Here is a 17,601-nt window from a genome sequence, read left to right on the forward strand (position 1 = left end):
CTTCTTTAATTTTTTTATATGAAATCCATTTTTTTGCTCAACGTAAAACGTTCACTTATTTTTTGCTTTAACAATTCTAATAAGCATCCCATTATTTGTTATTATCGTTCCAAATATACATACATATGCACATGTGGTGTGGTTGTTACGTCGGTTATGCAGATATGAACTTCTTCGCCTAGATAAATTTCGCGAAACTCGTTTTATTTAATGAAATAACTTTCCAATTCTCCAAACAAAGAAAGAAAGATGCAACAACACCATTTCAAACAAGATGATTTTTGTTTATTTTTTGCCCATTTTTCACATCTCCCACTAGATATGAATTTAATAGCTTTTAGTATAAAAGTTGAACGATTTCTTGTGATCATCATCAGTTCAAAATATCGATTTAACCGACTTAGAAGTCCATCTGAAAATGGTAAGCGCCAAGAACGCTAACCATGGAGTGCAATCCAGTGTGTTAATCTCGAAATCGCTACTTATTTTTATATTTACAGAAAATCTTCGTTCTTATCGCCATTATTTCGCTGCTGGGCACCAGCGCTAACGGTCTCAGCAGTGGCTATTTGCCACCTAAAGCCTCGTCTTCCAATTCGTACAACACTTACGCGGCGCCGGCCTCTTATGCTGCTCCGTCCGTATCGCATGGCAGCTTCGCATCAGCACCAAGTTTCGGTAGCGCTGGTGCCGCTTCCGGCCATCATGCTTCCTACGCCACAGCTCCTTCGGTCAGCCATGTTAACTATGCTGCTCCTGCGCCAAGACCAGTAGTTCATGCAGCGCCAGTTGCAGCTGCTTCGTATTCAGCTCCTGTGTACTCAGCTCCTGCTCCAAGGCCATTACTCCATGGCGCGCCAGTAGCAGCTGCTTCATACTCAGCTCCCGTATACTCAGCTCCTGCTCCAAGGCCAGTAGTTCATGCCGCGCCAGTTGCAGCTGCTTCGCACTCAGCTCCCGTGTACTCAGCTCCTGCTCCAAGGCCAGTAGTCCATGCTGCGCCAGTTGCAGCTGCTTCGCACTCAGCTCCCGTGTACTCAGCTCCTGCTCCTAGACCAGTAGTCCATGCCGCGCCAGTTGCTGCTGCTTCGCATTCAGCTCCCGTGTACTCAGCTCCTGCTCCAAGGCCACAAGTATTTGCCGCACCAGTTGCTGCTGCTTCGCATTCAGCTCCCGTGTATTCAGCTCCTGCTCCAAGGCCACAAGTATTTGCCGCACCAGTTGCTGCTGCTTCGCATTCAGCTCCCGTGTACTCGGCTCCTGCCCCAAGGCCACAAGTATTTGCCGCTCCAGTTGCAGCGGCCTCACACGCTGTTCCTTCATACTCAGCCCCAGCCCCAAGGCCAGTGGCTCCTTCGTATTCCGCTCCTTCCGTTAGTTACGGTGGCAGTGGCGCTGCCTCCAATATTGGATATTCCTACTCATCTCCAGCTGTCGCCGCTTCTGCTCCCCAAGTAGCTTACTCAGCACCAGCTCCAGCTCGTTCTTCGTTTGCTGCTCCCTCGAACATTCAAGAAATTGTAGCTGCTGGATCTTCAAACTACGACACTAAGTATGCTGCCAATGGTGGTTATGAATACCGTTACAGACAAAGAAGACACTAAACTGATTTTATCGATAATACGATGGTATTCAGTATTTTTTCTTTGATGCTGTCTAAAGTCAGCACAAAAACGATTGCACGAAAAATAAATAAAAGTGAAATGAAGCAATAGATGAGAGGTATGTTTCCTTCAGGAAGGGATATGAGAGTAATCTTGTGATCCTATCGGCCCGATATTCTCAGTTTCTGGCAATAGGAACAATCGAACTGTGATCCAAAAATTTTTATTCGTCCATAGTCTTTCTTAGGAATCTATTAAAATCTTAAGACAGGTCATGGAAAATAAACATTTGGTTTGGCTAAAATAAATATCCTTCTCAGCAATTTTTGCTTTGACAATTTTTCCTGCCAGGCCTAAATATATATATTGGGCAGTGCTTCTCATACAACCAAAAAGTTAATTAAGATGTCGCAGGTTTTCGTCTTTGCTGACCTTTTTCGAGAGTGCTGCAGTTAAAGGAGTTACAGAACAGAATCCATGCCTAACTCCCCACAGATCATATCATAATATTAAGCCTTTTTTGGCATTGAACGGGACAATAAAGCTACTTGAACTTCTGGAAAGAAAACTCCAAAAGTGTACCCTCCACTGGATCGCAAGAACTGAAACTGGGGCATTGGTAATGGTAATGGTTGTACGGATTAGGCTAAGGCTAATCTGCCATTCATTGTTGCCATTCTGAGCGACAGTCAGGTTGCGCTCATGGCCTTTTCGCCAACAGACTCCTCAATATACCTTAAGTAGGTATTCACATAGATTAAATCAGACGTATGAAATCGCACTAGACTAATATGGTTCCAGATGCATTCGCCGGAGAGGCTACGACCTCGAAAGTAATAGGACTTGAGCTATATATCATCAAGAAGAAGCTCATAGTGAAGAGTTAAGGCTACGAGCTGGCACCAAACTGCGGGCATGCGCTAGACGCAATACTTACAGGGAACATATAATCAAAACGATTTAAACATCTCATAAACCTCCTTAAGTAAAAACCGAGACTGCTTAGTGGCATTCTCACTGGACTCTACAAACTGTCCAGCCAACTCATAGACTCGGGATTAGATTCAACGACTCATATCGTTCCAGCGACCTATATACAGAAACAGCACTAAACTTGCTTCTATAATGCGATGTCATAGCGTGAGGAAAGAGTAAACATCTCGATCTGGTGCAGCCAGAAGAAAGACACACACACTCAGCGCAATCAAGGTTTGTTTGAGAGGGTTGGTTTGGTTAAGGTATAGTGATGAATTGAGGACATAAACGATTTTATAGACGAAGTGCAAACATTCTAAAAGATTTTTGAGCACTTTCACATTATGTACTGTATATCCATCTCTTAGGTAGATAGGCGAAATGGTTGGATTATCAGACTGGGAGAGCCAGTCCACTAGAGAGTCCAAGTACCAGTAAAGCGTTGTTTTGATACGATTATGAGACCTCCAACAGGCAGATATCGGTAGCCAGCCAGAGCTGATGATATAAAGGTGATGATATAATGCCAAAGGTTGTTCAAAATATGACAGGAAGAAATGGAGCTGCATCTGTTGTGTGCAATTTCCCTTTAACAACAGTCAGGCGATGGCGATGACCGGGTAGGAGATCCCAACAATTATGTCCCCTTCTTGGCAATCTCATCAGCAATTTCATTTCCCTCTTTGTTCCTATGTCCTGAAACCCGGATCAGAGAAATGTTACCCGCATACGATTTAATATCTACCTCGCTCCCACGTTTTCTACGCATTTTGCATGCCTGCAGGATCGCAAAGACTTCTATCAAAAAAAACTGGCAGTGTTCGACAATTTTAAATAATTAAATAAATTGCGTAATTTAGAGAAAACCCCTGCAACATCGTTACCCATTAGCACAATCGAAAGTGTACATCAAGCCCAAGATCAGTAATCCTCTTTTACTCGACTAATTGATAACGAAACCAGCAGAAATTCCTTTGGAATGTCCATGAAAACATTTTCCTAAAAATTAGAAGGCTTTAAGCCTTTATTTTTCTCTGCCACTTTATGCTTCTTGTACACAGTGGGCATTAAACCCGAAACTAACTAAATGGCACCCGTCAGAAGACAACTTCGGACATAAAGTACACAACATGGAGGGTTTCTATTGATTTGAAGTGGCAGTTATCAGCACAATGAGCAGTATTTCTGAGGGTTAAAAAAGGTATTCTGGTTAGTATCCTGATGAGCATGAAACATTAACATCCTGGGCCAGCAGTGTCAAAGCTCCAATTCGGTTTTTGTTGCTTTAAAACTATTTACAGTTCAGAAGCAGCATTCCATATGTAACACTGCAGGTTCCTCGATTCGCAGGAAGCATCATGACGTAAACCATGAACTTAAACAGAAGATCGGCTCAAACAACTACCAATACTATTATTATTATTATTATTTAATATGGTTCCAGGTAAAAACAAACAACAAATTCCTTCCATTCACATCTGTTCTATGCCAGTCTCTTAGCTATATTCCAGGCTGAACTCACGGCGCGCATTTCCAAACCCAACAATCGTCTCCAAGTGTTCGATGGCCTCCCTCGTCTAAGGCTGCCCTGAAGATTCCACTCAATAGCGGCTCTTGTTAAGTTATATTATTATCTACGAAGGACGTGGCCTTTTCAACCCCATTTTCTTCGGCAAATCATAAGGAATATTGGGGTTTGCTGAGTTGTTCTCCACAGATCAGCATTCCAGATTGTGTCTGACCAGAAGATTTTCGCGATTTTGCGAAGGCATCGATTAGTGAATACTTGCAGTGCATTTATATCGGCTCCACAGGCGGGGAGATGATTAGACATTCGAATCAGAGATCCTCAGCTTCGTGCGTTGCGAAATGTGTGATGCTTTCCAGGCTGGACAAAGCTAGCCAAATGTTGCCAGAACTTTCGTAATGCGGTTGTTGATGTCTTCGCTCGAATACGATATATTATTGGTATTACCATTAGTTGGGCTCGCTAGTGGAGTATGGAGCCAGAATAAGCTTTGAGACGAACATCGTTTTTAATCTGTTCAAAATACCAATTATTACTTCCGAATTTTTTTTTTATTTGGACTACTGAGTCTCCAATCCCAGAAATGCTGACACCCTTTTTGAATTTTGCAGAGATTGAATGCAAATTGGTTGATATCTCTGAACTGGACCGAAACGTTTCTTGATTAAGTTGGATATTCATTGGACCTGTGATCCTGGAGCATAAATCTTGGCTCTTAAGGTTGACCATAATAAAATATCTGTATCACCTAAGCAAATAAAAATACTATTTCATTTAAATATTTTCCTTCACTTTTTTTATTTTTGAACAAATGCGAAAGAAGACGAAGTTGCATGAAGGGAAGGAATTCAGAAAGTTAGTTTAATAAATATAACCACCATTTGCCGCATACTGTGTACCGAGACTGGAGGATGAAGTCGATACGGAGGTGGCTGGTGCACTGTAAGAGATCGCAGGTGAACTGTAAGTGGCTGCTGGCGCACGATAAGACCCAGTTGAAATACTAGATGAAGAAATGGCAGGAGCGCTGTAAGAGATGGTGGGCGCACTGTATGTAGCAGCTGGTGCACGGTAGCTGGTAACGACTGGACGACTATAAGTGGCAGCAGGGGCATGATACTGCACCGCTGGAGCATGATGAGTTTGAACAGGAGCTCTATATGAGTAAGGAGCTCTATAAGAACCCGACGATACGCTCTGAATCACGGAAGCTGGTGCTCTATAGACCGCAGCTGGGGCACGATATTGACCGGACGATACACTATGCGACACCACTGGTGCACGGTACTGGGTAGCGGGAGCACGTTGTTGAACTACTGGAGCACTATAAGTGGTAGCTGGAGCACGGTAAGAAACTGCCGGAGCAGCTGGTGCACTATAGCTCACGGATGAAGTATGATATGAGGTTGCAGGTGCACGATATACCGGCGCCGGGGCAACGTGTTGCACTGTGGCTGGCGCAAGATATTGGCGAGATGGTGCTGCTGGCACAGTATAGCCACTTGTTCGTGAAGAGGAACCAACCACTTGCACAGCGGGAGCACTATGCAAAGGGGATGGTGCCGAATAACGGTGAGAACTGTGATGGCTGCCCCCACCACTCGAATAGCCTGTAGCTGCATTGAAGGTAACTGTGCGTGATGCTGATGACGCCGATGGTGGCAAATAGGTGTGCGACAATTGGGAGACATCAGCGTTGATGCAAGCGACCAGCGCGAGTAAAGCGATGCTGCAGAATGTGTTCTGGAGTGGAAAGAAAAGTAAATCGGAAATTTATTTATTTATTTATTATTAATATTATAAATGAGTACTGAGTTCAAAAATGAAGAAAGAGGTACCCGAAATTTTTAAAATATTTATGAGCATTTAAATTCATTTCTTCTATGGGTTTTTTATGAACTCAAAACCATATTACTGAACGAAAGTAAAGTTCAAAGTTCTCAGTACAATCTTTCATGCCCTGTTTGAGTTCCTGTGATGATTCTAAAATTATTCCTATATAATTCCACACAATCTTTAAATCAGTTTATGTTAAATGATTTCGATTGTGTTAAACCCAGTAGATTGTCCCAAGATGATCTTCTTTGTTTTTTCTATAGCTTCTAAATAAAAGACAAGAAGTTACCCTTTCCTAGGCGACAAATGGAAAGAAAAGTACCTTTAGATTTGGAGAGGAAAATATCTACAGATTAATAATAATCAAAACTTAAAAATAACTACTACTCTTTATCAGACTGTGGAAAAGGCTGAAAATTTGATTCAAAGAACTCACGAAGAGCTCCATGAACTCAAGATGATTTGCGATTATTTATACGAAATATCTGCTTATACAATAATCAAGCGATCCTTTTTGAGAGGCTGCATGGGCTTGGAATAATAACAAAGATTTTTTTTAAATAGTAAAATATGTCTACCATATTTCCCCCAATTCGTTTAATAAAACTACAATAAAAAGTTAGGAAATAGAGCTGGGAGACTCCGATTACTAGACGAGGTTGGCCTGAGGCGTCACGTTTTACTTTTTTTACTCAAAACTTTTGATGACAATTGACACGATTTTTCAAAACAAAAAATGAGCCTCTCTATTTAAATATTTGCGCACTAGTTGAAGTTTCACTAGTGCTGGAATTACTCGACTATACATTACTATTCGGAGTGCAGGTTCAAAAACCCGGGCACGCAACACCAATTGATAGAAAAGTTGTTAAGCGGAGTGGGCACGTGAAAAAGAGGAGAGAAGAACTGTACCTAAAATTCCAAAATATGCCTTAGGTAATGGGTTATCCGTACACAATAAGATACTGCTTTACAAACAAGTTCTCAAATCTATCTGGACCTATGGGATTTAGCTATGTGCACCAGTTGTAGCAATACATTGCAAATATGTTCCAAGATTCCAGACTAAGGCGCTCAAGCATGCTGCTCGTGCTCTATGGCCTCTATATTGATATACGTATCTACTGTTATACTAGTGGCAATGAAAATACTAATAATTAAAAAAAAAAAAATAACATGAACATAGAAGGACATGAAATTGCTAATGAGCTCGCCAGGAAGAGGTTGACTGACTAGGTTTTCCTGCCCGGTCATAGACATCCACCTGACTGTTTTTAAAGGGGAAATGCACAACTTATTTCTCAGGAAAGCGCAGAAGAGATGGAGCCACATTTCTTCGCAAAGCGCTGGCTGGCGTTAAATGTAAAGGAGAATATTGATGAGATTTAGGTCCGCGGCTGTTGAAGAAAGGAACACTCAACGACCTTAATCGTCTAGCTGCCAAACTTGCACATTTACAGAGAAAGTGCTCAACAGTCTCCTTCTTTGAAAAGACCCTACAGCTACGAGTTAAGAAATTGAATGGCGTGAGTTTCCAGGACTTTCTGCATCCTGCGTCCATTGTACTAGGGACAAAGGATTTTCGAAATAGCACAAGAAGGAATGGAGCTCCATCTCTTCTGCGCTTTTCTGAGAAATAAATTGTGCAATTTCCTTTTAACAACAGTCAAGGTGATGTCGATGTCTGAGAACAATTCAATCAACCCCTAATCATTCTATCTTCCTATGTCCTGAAACCAGATCAGAGAAATTTTGCCTGCACACCCAAGAGATTTGATCTCCTGATCTCCTCCTTACAGGAGTTTACTAGTTTCCAGATTCCAGCTAGTCAAAGCCTTCGCCTATTTTCATTTCTTCTTGTTTACTGTTTTATCACAGTCAGTTAGTTGTTTTAATGCAAAATGACTTTCGTCGTTGTTCGTTCCTGACCGTCCCACACCATGTGCACAGACAACCTGATTAAGCTGATACGTGTAAACTGAGTCCACTAGAGATGTCACACGAAAAGTGGTCCAAGCCGCACAGTGCACAGCTTCTGCTCACACTTGGCTCCCCCTATTTATGGTGTGCGTCTTGGTGATGTTCCTTTAAAACCACTACGAACGACTGATGGTTATTTGTGTGGAGCCTTTTCACGGCACAAATACTCGAAGGTTTGTCATTGCCTGTCGAGGGGCGACCGCTATTGGAACAAAAAAATTTGTGTCAATTGGTATTATAAGCCCGGTACTTCGATCCTGTGCATTTCTGAATAGTAGTCACGCACCAATGTTTCGTAAAGTTTTTACCCATTCAAAAAAGATTTAAGAGATTAGGTTACTTTGATTTAAAAATTTTTTTTTTTTTTTTACTTTCAAATAATTTTCTTTTACTGGTTCCTTACGACCTCAAAAATTATATCCCAAACGATTATGCCGGGAATTTTTTGTCTGTTCTCTATTTACAATTTTTGCAAAGCAGTACTGGTCTTCTTTAAAACTTTAATCCCACTAACCTCAAAGCTGCACTTTTCAATTTTCTACCGATTCACTTGAATTTCTCACTATAATCTAATTTAAAATTTAGAAAGCATGTCTATCCAGTCGCGGAGCTTCTAGAAACAAAGAAGTTATGCCAAAAACACTGCGCAGCCGTACGTTCAATAGGCATCATCATCATTTAGCATTACTCCCACCCCGGGTTGCCTTCTCTACGATATCCCTTCAGGCGCCGCTCTATCTTGTTAGATATTTTCAGTTGGTCACTTCGAGCGTTCGTTTCAACACCTCCAAAAGTGGATTTACTTAGGGGTGCCGGTGGTCTAGAAATTTCAAAAAATCGATTTTTTGTTTTTTCGATATTTCGAAAGTATAGTACCTTAAGAATACACTGTGAAATTTTCACGTGAAAATACGCAATATTATAGCTTCTACAGTCCATTAACTAGGTAGACAGCGGTCACGCGCTCCTGTACCTCAAGTTTTATACTCATTAATCTCGAAATATGCAATAGCCTACAAACATTTATCAACAGATGTCTGCGCATTATTCACCGCATATTTTGGCCAAGAGTTATCACCAACGAAAATCTTTTAAATATTTCAATGTGCAAGCCCATCGCAACTCATATCAAAGAGAAGAAATGGCGTTGGATCGGGCACACCTTGCGCAAAGAACACAATGACATCGCAAAGATGGCCCTAGAATGGAATCCGCAAGGCTCCAGAAGAAGAGGACGACCACGAACAACTTGGATGCGATCAACACACGCGGAATAGCAATCAAGATGTTCCTGGCATGAAATTCGAAAAATTGCACAAGATCGCTCAGGTTGGTCTGAGTTTGTTTCCGCCCTATGCTCTGATTAAGAGCGGTATTTCTCATATAACTGTATAAATCATTTCATGTACAAACTATTTATTGTTAATTTGACAAGAGATATCAACGAATAAAAAAAAACAAAAATCTCGAAACGACTTTTTTCGGCCTGGTCTTGTCAAAAAAAAAACTATTATTTTAAACCGAATCGTCTGAAATTTTAATATGTTGTTCACAAGATCAATGGCTATCACACGTACTAGAATCATATTATTATTTCAATTATTTCGAATTTTTTTAATTAAAAAACTAAAAAAAAACTCGATTTTTAGAGTGTCAATTTCAAACCCGCTCCATTTTGTGAATTTTTTTTATTCTAGTATGGGACTAGCTACAGTCATACTGATTAATAAGGTTTTTTTTGGTTTTTGTATTTCAGATGAAAAGAAGAGCCAAAATGGACAACACCGTCCAAGACCAATATTTCGGGAGGGTCAACTTCAGCGACATTTTTTCAATTATTAAAATTACAAATTTTTTTTTTAATCTTTGTATGTAATAAAAGAAGTTAAATCAAAAACCTAAAAAAATTTAAATGTCGTTTTTCATTTTTGGTATCGTAAAAAAAAATTCTCCAAATACCCAAAATTTTCGAGCTCTACACCACCGGGACCTCTTAATGTCGTGTTTTGCGACCTTCTTCGCTATACTCTTTCAAACAACACCTAATACTTAGTTTTTTGTTGGATAACCACGAGCCCAACTCTCCCTGCTGTTATCTCTATGTTTTCGAATAGTTGGTATAAGTTAAAAAAAACCTTTTCTTCAAATCTAAATACCCTACAGCTATTGGGTGTGCTGTTAAAATTCATAAAAACCATTTTTCGGCCTCTAGAGTGATTTAGCCGCATCGACTATCAAGCGAATTTGACGAGACTCTTCACAGGAGGGCACTGTCTTACAGTTTTGCACTACATGACCCTGTTTGGCGGAACTGTACACATGTAAGTCATCATAGCGCCGTGAAAATTGGATAAAAAATGTTTGCAATTATCAGCCTACTCTAAAGACATAAAAAATGTCCTGTGGAAATGCAGGATAAGGTCTAATGAGAAACAGCTCCTATCGTACGCTTTTATGCACTGCAGCAGCACAGGAAGTAGTAGGTGTTGAAGAAAAACGTGGGGCATGTCACTCAATATATTAATTCTCTGCAGGACATTTTTTTGCACAGAATTTTCTTAGTAATTTGCTTCAAGGAAACCTGTGGGGCAAACAAAAATCGAAAAGCTTCACAATCTCATCGGCCGGAAAGGTCATGGCGACGAGTTTTTGGAATACAAACAGCGTTGTCCTCATGGATTTTTTAGAAAAAGGAAGAACGATCACTGGACAATACTACAGTGAGTTATTGAACCGCTTTCACGAAAATTTCCCGTATTTGGCGAAAAAGAAGGTGCAGTTTCACCAGGATAACGCACCCGCACTTTCATCTGAAAAAAATCGAAAAGCTCCACAATGGCCTACGCACAATATTAATTTCAATGCTTATTCTTTCACCCAAAAAAAAACATTCCTTTGCAAGCGTTTCAGCTTTTGTATTTTTTCACTTTACACGCAATCCTATTAAGCGTATCACTCGACTGAACTTCCATTGCATCTACTAACTATATCTTTAAGTAGTCTCCATTTATAGTAAAATATTTCAATGTCCATATCTTCTCAAGCTGCATAACACTAACCATTTTGGCACTAATTTGCACACAAAATCTCCAGTAGTAAATCTTCGGATTTTTAGTTTTTTGAGGCAAGTTACGTTTTTTCGGACGCGCCGTCGTTTGCGGTTTGTGGTGAGTTAAGAACTGCTGCTGCAACATAGGTAAACACGCCAATTTATACTTGAAAGCAGCACTAAATATTTTTTTTTCCTTCGCATTTGTTTCCGCGCCCATTTTCCAAAACAAACTTAATGCTATGCCATCAAACAACGTCAAAAACAACAACAACAATCACACAAGACAAATGTACTAACATTGGGTTTTTTTTTATTTTATTTTTATTTTTTTGATTTTTGATTTTTTGCAAACTGTTTGACTACATTTTGGACGTTGCTGAGCTAATGGGCATTAGGTTGTCGGTTTGAGTTGCTGTCATAATGGTTGCTTTTGTTTTTCTTTTTGTTTTTCATTGCTATTGCTGCTGTTAATGAACGCAGAGAACAGAATAAGCTTTGAAATTTGATGCTCCTCAAACTTTAGGAGCATACGCCGCTCCAAGATGCGGCGGCGGCAGAAGCAATGCGTATAACACCGATCGACTGACTGACGCATTGACTGGCTGATGCGTTGACTGATGGGGTATTTGATTGACTGGCTGTATGACACTCAACGCCGCTTTCTGGTTATTTGCATTGGCAGCACCAGCAGCAGTAGCCTTAGCTGTATCAACAATTGCTGCATAGCTTGTCGGCGTGTTGACAGCCGCTGGCGCTTCAGCTAACCAACGCATAAACTCGAAAATTGAGCAGATCACAAATGTCATGAAAAATTATAACCATATTTTCTAAAATGATTTCAAAGACATTCTTTATCGCAGCAATCAACAGCTCTATGCAGTTGATCCGCTGTTGTTGTTGTAATGGTACATATTTGCTGTGCAGCCATCATTTGGTGTCTCTTCTTAAAAGGCATAAAAAATGTTGAAGCTTATTCTTATGTAAATTTTTTTCGTGCAAAGTAAATAAAACAAACGTCGTATGTGCATACATACATACATACATGTTTATATGTGTGTGTGTACATATAAGAAGAAACCAAAACACTAGAAGCATTTGTCAACAACAACAACGGAAAACACCTTGCATTTTGTTGCATAATAAACCAAATTTGCACTGACATTCCGCAGTTAATAATTACTCACTTAAACAACGACAACTCAAGAGAATCAAATAAATAATGATACTAAAACAGAATATTTTAAAGACAAGACGCATTGGTGGGAGGAGGAAATAGCAGTGGTAGAAGAAGTAGCAAAAGTAACATAAAAAATGTGTATAGAGAGGGCAGTAGCGCATGCAACAGAGGAGATGTGAGGCGTAAATATTCCCCAAAACATAGCGGCAGGATTAATTTCTAAAAATAATGGCCGCCAGAGTGGCTTTTATTTGCAACCAAAGTCACTTTTATATCTTCTAATTACAGGGTCCGGCACACGAAATGTAACCAACTTCAGACCGTTCGCACAGCTGATGTACGGGCATCAGCTGTCTGTTAGTTGGCTAAATGACAGTCCAGAGTATTGTTTACAAGCGCGCGGAAGCAGTTTGCCGAGAGTAAACGCGAAAAAAGAAAATCAGTAATGGATTTCAAACGTAATAATTTGATTGCAATATATTTATTTATTTATAACAAGTTATACAATAATAAATTACAGTATAAATTAAGAAAAGCGACACTAGCTACGAGGCTTTCAGTCGTCTTTTTAATAGAAAAATTGTTAATTTATTTAAGTCCCCCAAATTCAGTGGGATGAAATGAAATGTAAAAAATTATACTGATTAAAACTAAGCGGTTATTGTTATAGAAGAATAAAGTAAAAAAATACTTTAATCTGCGCTAAATTAAATTTAAGATATCCTGGTTCCTTAAGAAATTGTATATTGTCACGATATTGTCATAGCTAGGTGTAGATAATGCTTTACTTAGGTTAATGTTGTCAGCGGTTTCGTACTCCTGCGTTACTGGACATTGGTTAATCAACTGTGTTTGGACCACTGTGTTTGGACCGCCGCACAAAGGGCAGCAGGACTGACTTTTCCTGGTTAGAAGGTGTGAGTAGGTAAAAATTGTATGACCCAGTCTTAGACGAATATACGGCTTCAAAAAATTAGGGGTCAGACTCACCGGATAGGATGGTGTTAGTCTCTTTGGATTTAGTCTGTAATAGTAATACCCTTGCGTTGTCCAGTCTGCTAAATCGGCATTACGTCTTTCTTTCTTTATGGCGTTAAACAGGTCCGTTTTGCTTATAACTTTAAGCATAAGTGTAGGAGACTTGTTGACATTTTTAGCAGCCGTATCAGCTGCTTCATTTCCTGAGATTCCAGCAAGACCGGGTATCCACATTAGTTAATTGCAAATTTTTTGGGGTTTATTTGGCCGACCGTTCATACGAGAATTTGAGTCATCGATTGGCCACAGGAGACCTATGGCTGAGGTAATGATTTGGGCCGCTGTAACCGCAGATGGGTGCTCTTCGATCATTTTCATCGAGTCTGGCTTCAAGGCAAATAAGAAATATTATCGGGAAAGTATTCTGGAGGTTGCTTTGAAGCCGTGGGCAGACAAACATTTCGGTGGCAGACCACGGACGTTTCAACGGGACTCGGCACCGTCTCACAAAGCTCAAGTGAACCAAGAATGGCTAAAAAACAACGATCCGAACTTCATAACGTTCACACAATGGCTCTCAAATTCTCCAAACGCGAATTCGATGAATTATTCTCTTTGGGACATTTTGGAGAGCAAGGTCCGAACTAAAAGAAGCACCACTCTCGAGGCGCCGAAAACCATTATTGTCCGCGAGTGGGCCAAAATACCTGCAAATGACATTCGGGCAGCTTGTGATTCGTTTCTGGACCGTCTCCATAGTCAAGGCAAAAGATGGTCATATCGAGCAAAAGTAAATTGATTAATTCTTAATGAGTTGTTCAATGATACGAAGTCCAGTGCATTCTCTTATGTTCTTTAACCAAGGCATTTGATTCCTTCTTACGCCACGTTTACTCTCAATTTTGCTTTGCACAATCAGTTGCAATAATTCATATTTGGGTCCACGTGTGATATGCCCGAAATATGCGGTAAAGCGTCGAATTATTGTCGTTAAAAGCTCGCTTTCCTTATTAAGTTTACGTAAAACGGGTACGTTGCTAATCTTTTGTGTCCAAGATAGTTTTAACATTCTTCGATAATCGTGGGCGAATATCCGGTTTTTGAGGAGGAGCAAGCAGGATGCTCGGCAGGCGTGGTTACCGAGGATATCATTCAAAAAGCCCACGACGTGATACTCGCTGATCGACAAACAAAAGTGCGCGAAGTAACAGAGGCTATGGGTGTATCGACCGGAATTGGCGATGAAAAAATTGTCGGCTCGATGGGTTGCTCACAAGCAAAGACCAGCAGATGCGGCTGTTAACAAGAAGCAGTGTTCGGAGCAATTTAAGCGAGATCCGAAGGAATTTTTTCGTCGAGTTGTAACCGTTGATGAAACGTGGATTCATCATTACACACCAGAAACTAAGCAACAATCAAAATAAAAGATTTCTCGTGGTGAGTCTGATCCAAAGGAGGCGAAGACAGTCCCATCGGCCGGAAAGGTCATAGCGACGATTTTTTGGAATACGAACAGCGTCGTCCTCATGGATTTTTTAGAAAAAGGAGAAACGATCACTGGACAATACTACAGTGAGTTATTGGACCGCTTTCACGAAAATTCCCCGTATTAAGCGAAAAAGAAGGTGCTGTTTCACCAGGATAACGCACCCGCACTTTCATCTGGAGTCATTGCCGAGACAGAGTCATATTTTGGAGAGTACGATAAATCCCATTTTTTGGAGGGGTTAAAAAATGGGCGGAGTGTTGAGAGAAGTGTATCTCTCTAAAATAAAAAAAAAATTTTGAAAAAATGGTGTCTTCATATCAAACACAGGTACTTATTGAACCCCTCTCGTATAATATTTGTTATATTACAGATTTTTTTTCAGATGCAGATTTCCAAAAAGTTCATGTGACAAATTAAAAGTCTATTTTGGTAGATCAGTGTTATCCGAATTATGACTCACAATAAGATAGCCGCATATCCAATGACCAAAGCATTAATTCGCTTAACAGAGCTATTGTTGAGATTTAAGTAATAATTAGCCTCTGCAATTACTCTTCTATGCTTTTTCGACCTTAGAACAATAAGCGATAAATCTTCGTTTTGCTACAGTTTGTTTAGTGGCACTTCGAAAAGTTGCTTCTCTATTGTAAGATTTTTTTTTTTCAATAATTTCTGTTAAAAATTACCCCAGCACGCCACTACAGATACGAGGTGTGTTCAAAAAGTATCTCGAATTTTGTGTTTTTTTCAAAAATTATTTATTTATTCATTAATATCTGTTTTGTCCCCATCAAAGTAGTCTCCATGAGATATTATGCACTTGTGCCAACGTTTTTTCCAATCTTTGAAGCACTTCAAAAAATCATTTATTTTTTATCTTGTTCAGCTCCTCCTTCGATGCCGTCTTTATCTCGTTAATCGTAGGGTAACGTCGTCCTTTCATGGGCCTCTTCAGTTCCGGGAACACGAAAAACTCACAGGGGGCCAGATCTGGAAAACACGGTGGCTGTGGCATCATTAGTGTTTTGTTTTTAGCCAAAAAGTCGCGCACAAGCAACGATGTATGAGCAGGGGCGTTATCGTGATGCAAGAGCCGATTTTTGTTCTTCCACAAATCCGGGGGTTTCTGGCGGACTGCTTCACGTAAATTGGGCATAACAGGCAGATAATATTCCTTATTGATCGTTTTACACTGTGGCAAGAACTCATGGTGCACAACGCACTTGCAATCGAAGAAAATAGTAAGCAAAACTTTTACATGGACGAACTTGGCGCGCTTTTTTTGGTCTTGGTTCGTGCGGCAGCTTCCATTGAAATGATTGAGCTTTGGTTTCCACGTCATAACCATAAACCCACTATTCGTCACGAATTATGACCCTCTGGAGCGAATTTGGGTCGTCGCGGACAGAGTCCAACATCTCATTAGCAATGTTCATGCGATGCTGCTTTTGGTCGAAATTGAGCAGTTTTGGTACGAATTTTGCGGCGACCCGTCTCATGCTCAAATCATTGAAAAAAATCGAATGGCACAAGCCAATTGATATGTCGAGGTCCTCAGCAACTTCTCTAACGGTGATTCGACGATTGGCCAATACCATTTTCTTCACTTCATCAATTTTCTCGTCCTCTTCGTCTGTTGTTGAAGTGCTCGGGCGTCCGGCGCGCTTTTCGTCCTTCACATCTTCTCGGCCTTCTGATAACATTTAGTACCACCGATAAACGTTGCTTTGGTCCAAAATAGCTTCTCCGTATGACACAGTCAACATTCGGAATGCATCCGCGCATTTAATTTCATTTTGCACACAAAATTTGATACAGGTTCTTTGATCCATATTTTTGAATAGGTAGAAATCGAAGACGAGCCGAAACACGTGCAAGCAAAACAGCTGTCAACAATTAACTGAACATTCACAATGACCAAACTCGTCGGTATGAATGAGAGACATGAGTACCAACATTTCGCCACAAAAAAATCGAAATTCGAATATACGTAACCTGCGAAAATTCAAAATCGCAATACTTTTTAAACACACCTCGTATATTATTAATCATTGCCTTTCTACCACAGAAACAATTGACAAAATGGCTAAGACTAAAATTTATCTTGCCAATCTGCCTGTTTAGCTGCCTAAATTAGACAAGTCATAGAATTATTTAATTGCAGACCAGGCTAATTGTGAAGAATTACTGCTTTGATTGAATGATTGAATGGCGGAATAGAAATTGAAATTTTGTATGTCGGAATGTAGTATTTACTGAATGTGCTGTGATGTGCGCACTAACTTATTATTATTTATTATCTAAGACTCGCACTTATTTTTTATCTAAGACTCGCACTGTTCGTATCCGCATTGATACTCTTCCATAGTTCACGGTATAAATGCCAAAGGTGACGCTAACAGAAACTTTTCCAAGACTAAATACTCGTACACCCTACGGAAGATTTATGATATAATTTTTGCAAACGGCGTACGTAGTTGTGGTAATTATAAAGTAGAATGAGGAGGGGTGTCTAGCTTGAGAAGATATGCGAGTTCGCAGAAGGTGACTTAAAAGCACAGACAAACACTTGGCATCATTTGACTAAAAAACAATGAAACTTACACTCGTATGCTAAACTATCCAACACTAATCATATTAACTATCACCTCACAGCAAATAACTATATCACAGCGGTTTATTGACAAATTTTGACAATTTATTTCTTTCTACTTTAATTTTTGGGTTTAAAACTTATGTACTTCTCTCTATTGATTCCTAAAAAAAATCCCTATTATCCCTGCACAACAAAATTCTCTTGTATAAGGCCAGTCTGAAACCCTTTTGGACATACGTTGTTCAGCTATGTGGACTTAGGTTAGGTTTGGTAGTGCTGGCTGATCTGTAAAAAGATCTCACTTAGACTTCTAGGATCCATTGTATTACCAGTGGTATATGTATGAGTAGTCAGTCCATAAGTTCGTGCGTATTTTACCCATAATT

At 40.0% G+C, this 17,601-nt stretch overlaps 2 protein-coding genes across 2 annotated transcripts; one reads left to right on the forward strand and one right to left on the reverse strand.

Moving 5' to 3' along the window:
• The first annotated feature begins 395 nt into the window (after positions 1–395).
• LOC129238153 (skin secretory protein xP2-like) lies at positions 396–1,716 on the forward strand. The gene is made up of 2 exons (XM_054873188.1): positions 396–421; positions 501–1,716. The coding sequence occupies exons 1-2, from the start codon at positions 419–421 to the stop codon at positions 1,602–1,604; spliced, it is 1,107 nt and encodes a 368-aa protein (XP_054729163.1). The 5' UTR covers positions 396–418; the 3' UTR covers positions 1,605–1,716.
• A 3,221-nt stretch (positions 1,717–4,937) lies between these two features.
• LOC129238154 (cuticle protein LPCP-23-like) lies at positions 4,938–13,364 on the reverse strand. Its single transcript, XM_054873190.1, has 3 exons — positions 13,143–13,364; positions 11,563–11,751; positions 4,938–5,850 (listed from the first exon to the last, which is right to left on the reverse strand). Exons 1-3 carry the CDS (start codon positions 13,362–13,364, stop codon positions 4,969–4,971), a joined length of 1,293 nt encoding a protein of 430 aa, XP_054729165.1. The 3' UTR covers positions 4,938–4,968.
• Positions 13,365–17,601: the final 4,237 nt, after the last annotated feature.

This window comes from Anastrepha obliqua, chromosome 2 (genome assembly GCF_027943255.1).
Source record: "Anastrepha obliqua isolate idAnaObli1 chromosome 2, idAnaObli1_1.0, whole genome shotgun sequence".
Taxonomy (NCBI): domain Eukaryota; kingdom Metazoa; phylum Arthropoda; class Insecta; order Diptera; family Tephritidae; genus Anastrepha; species Anastrepha obliqua.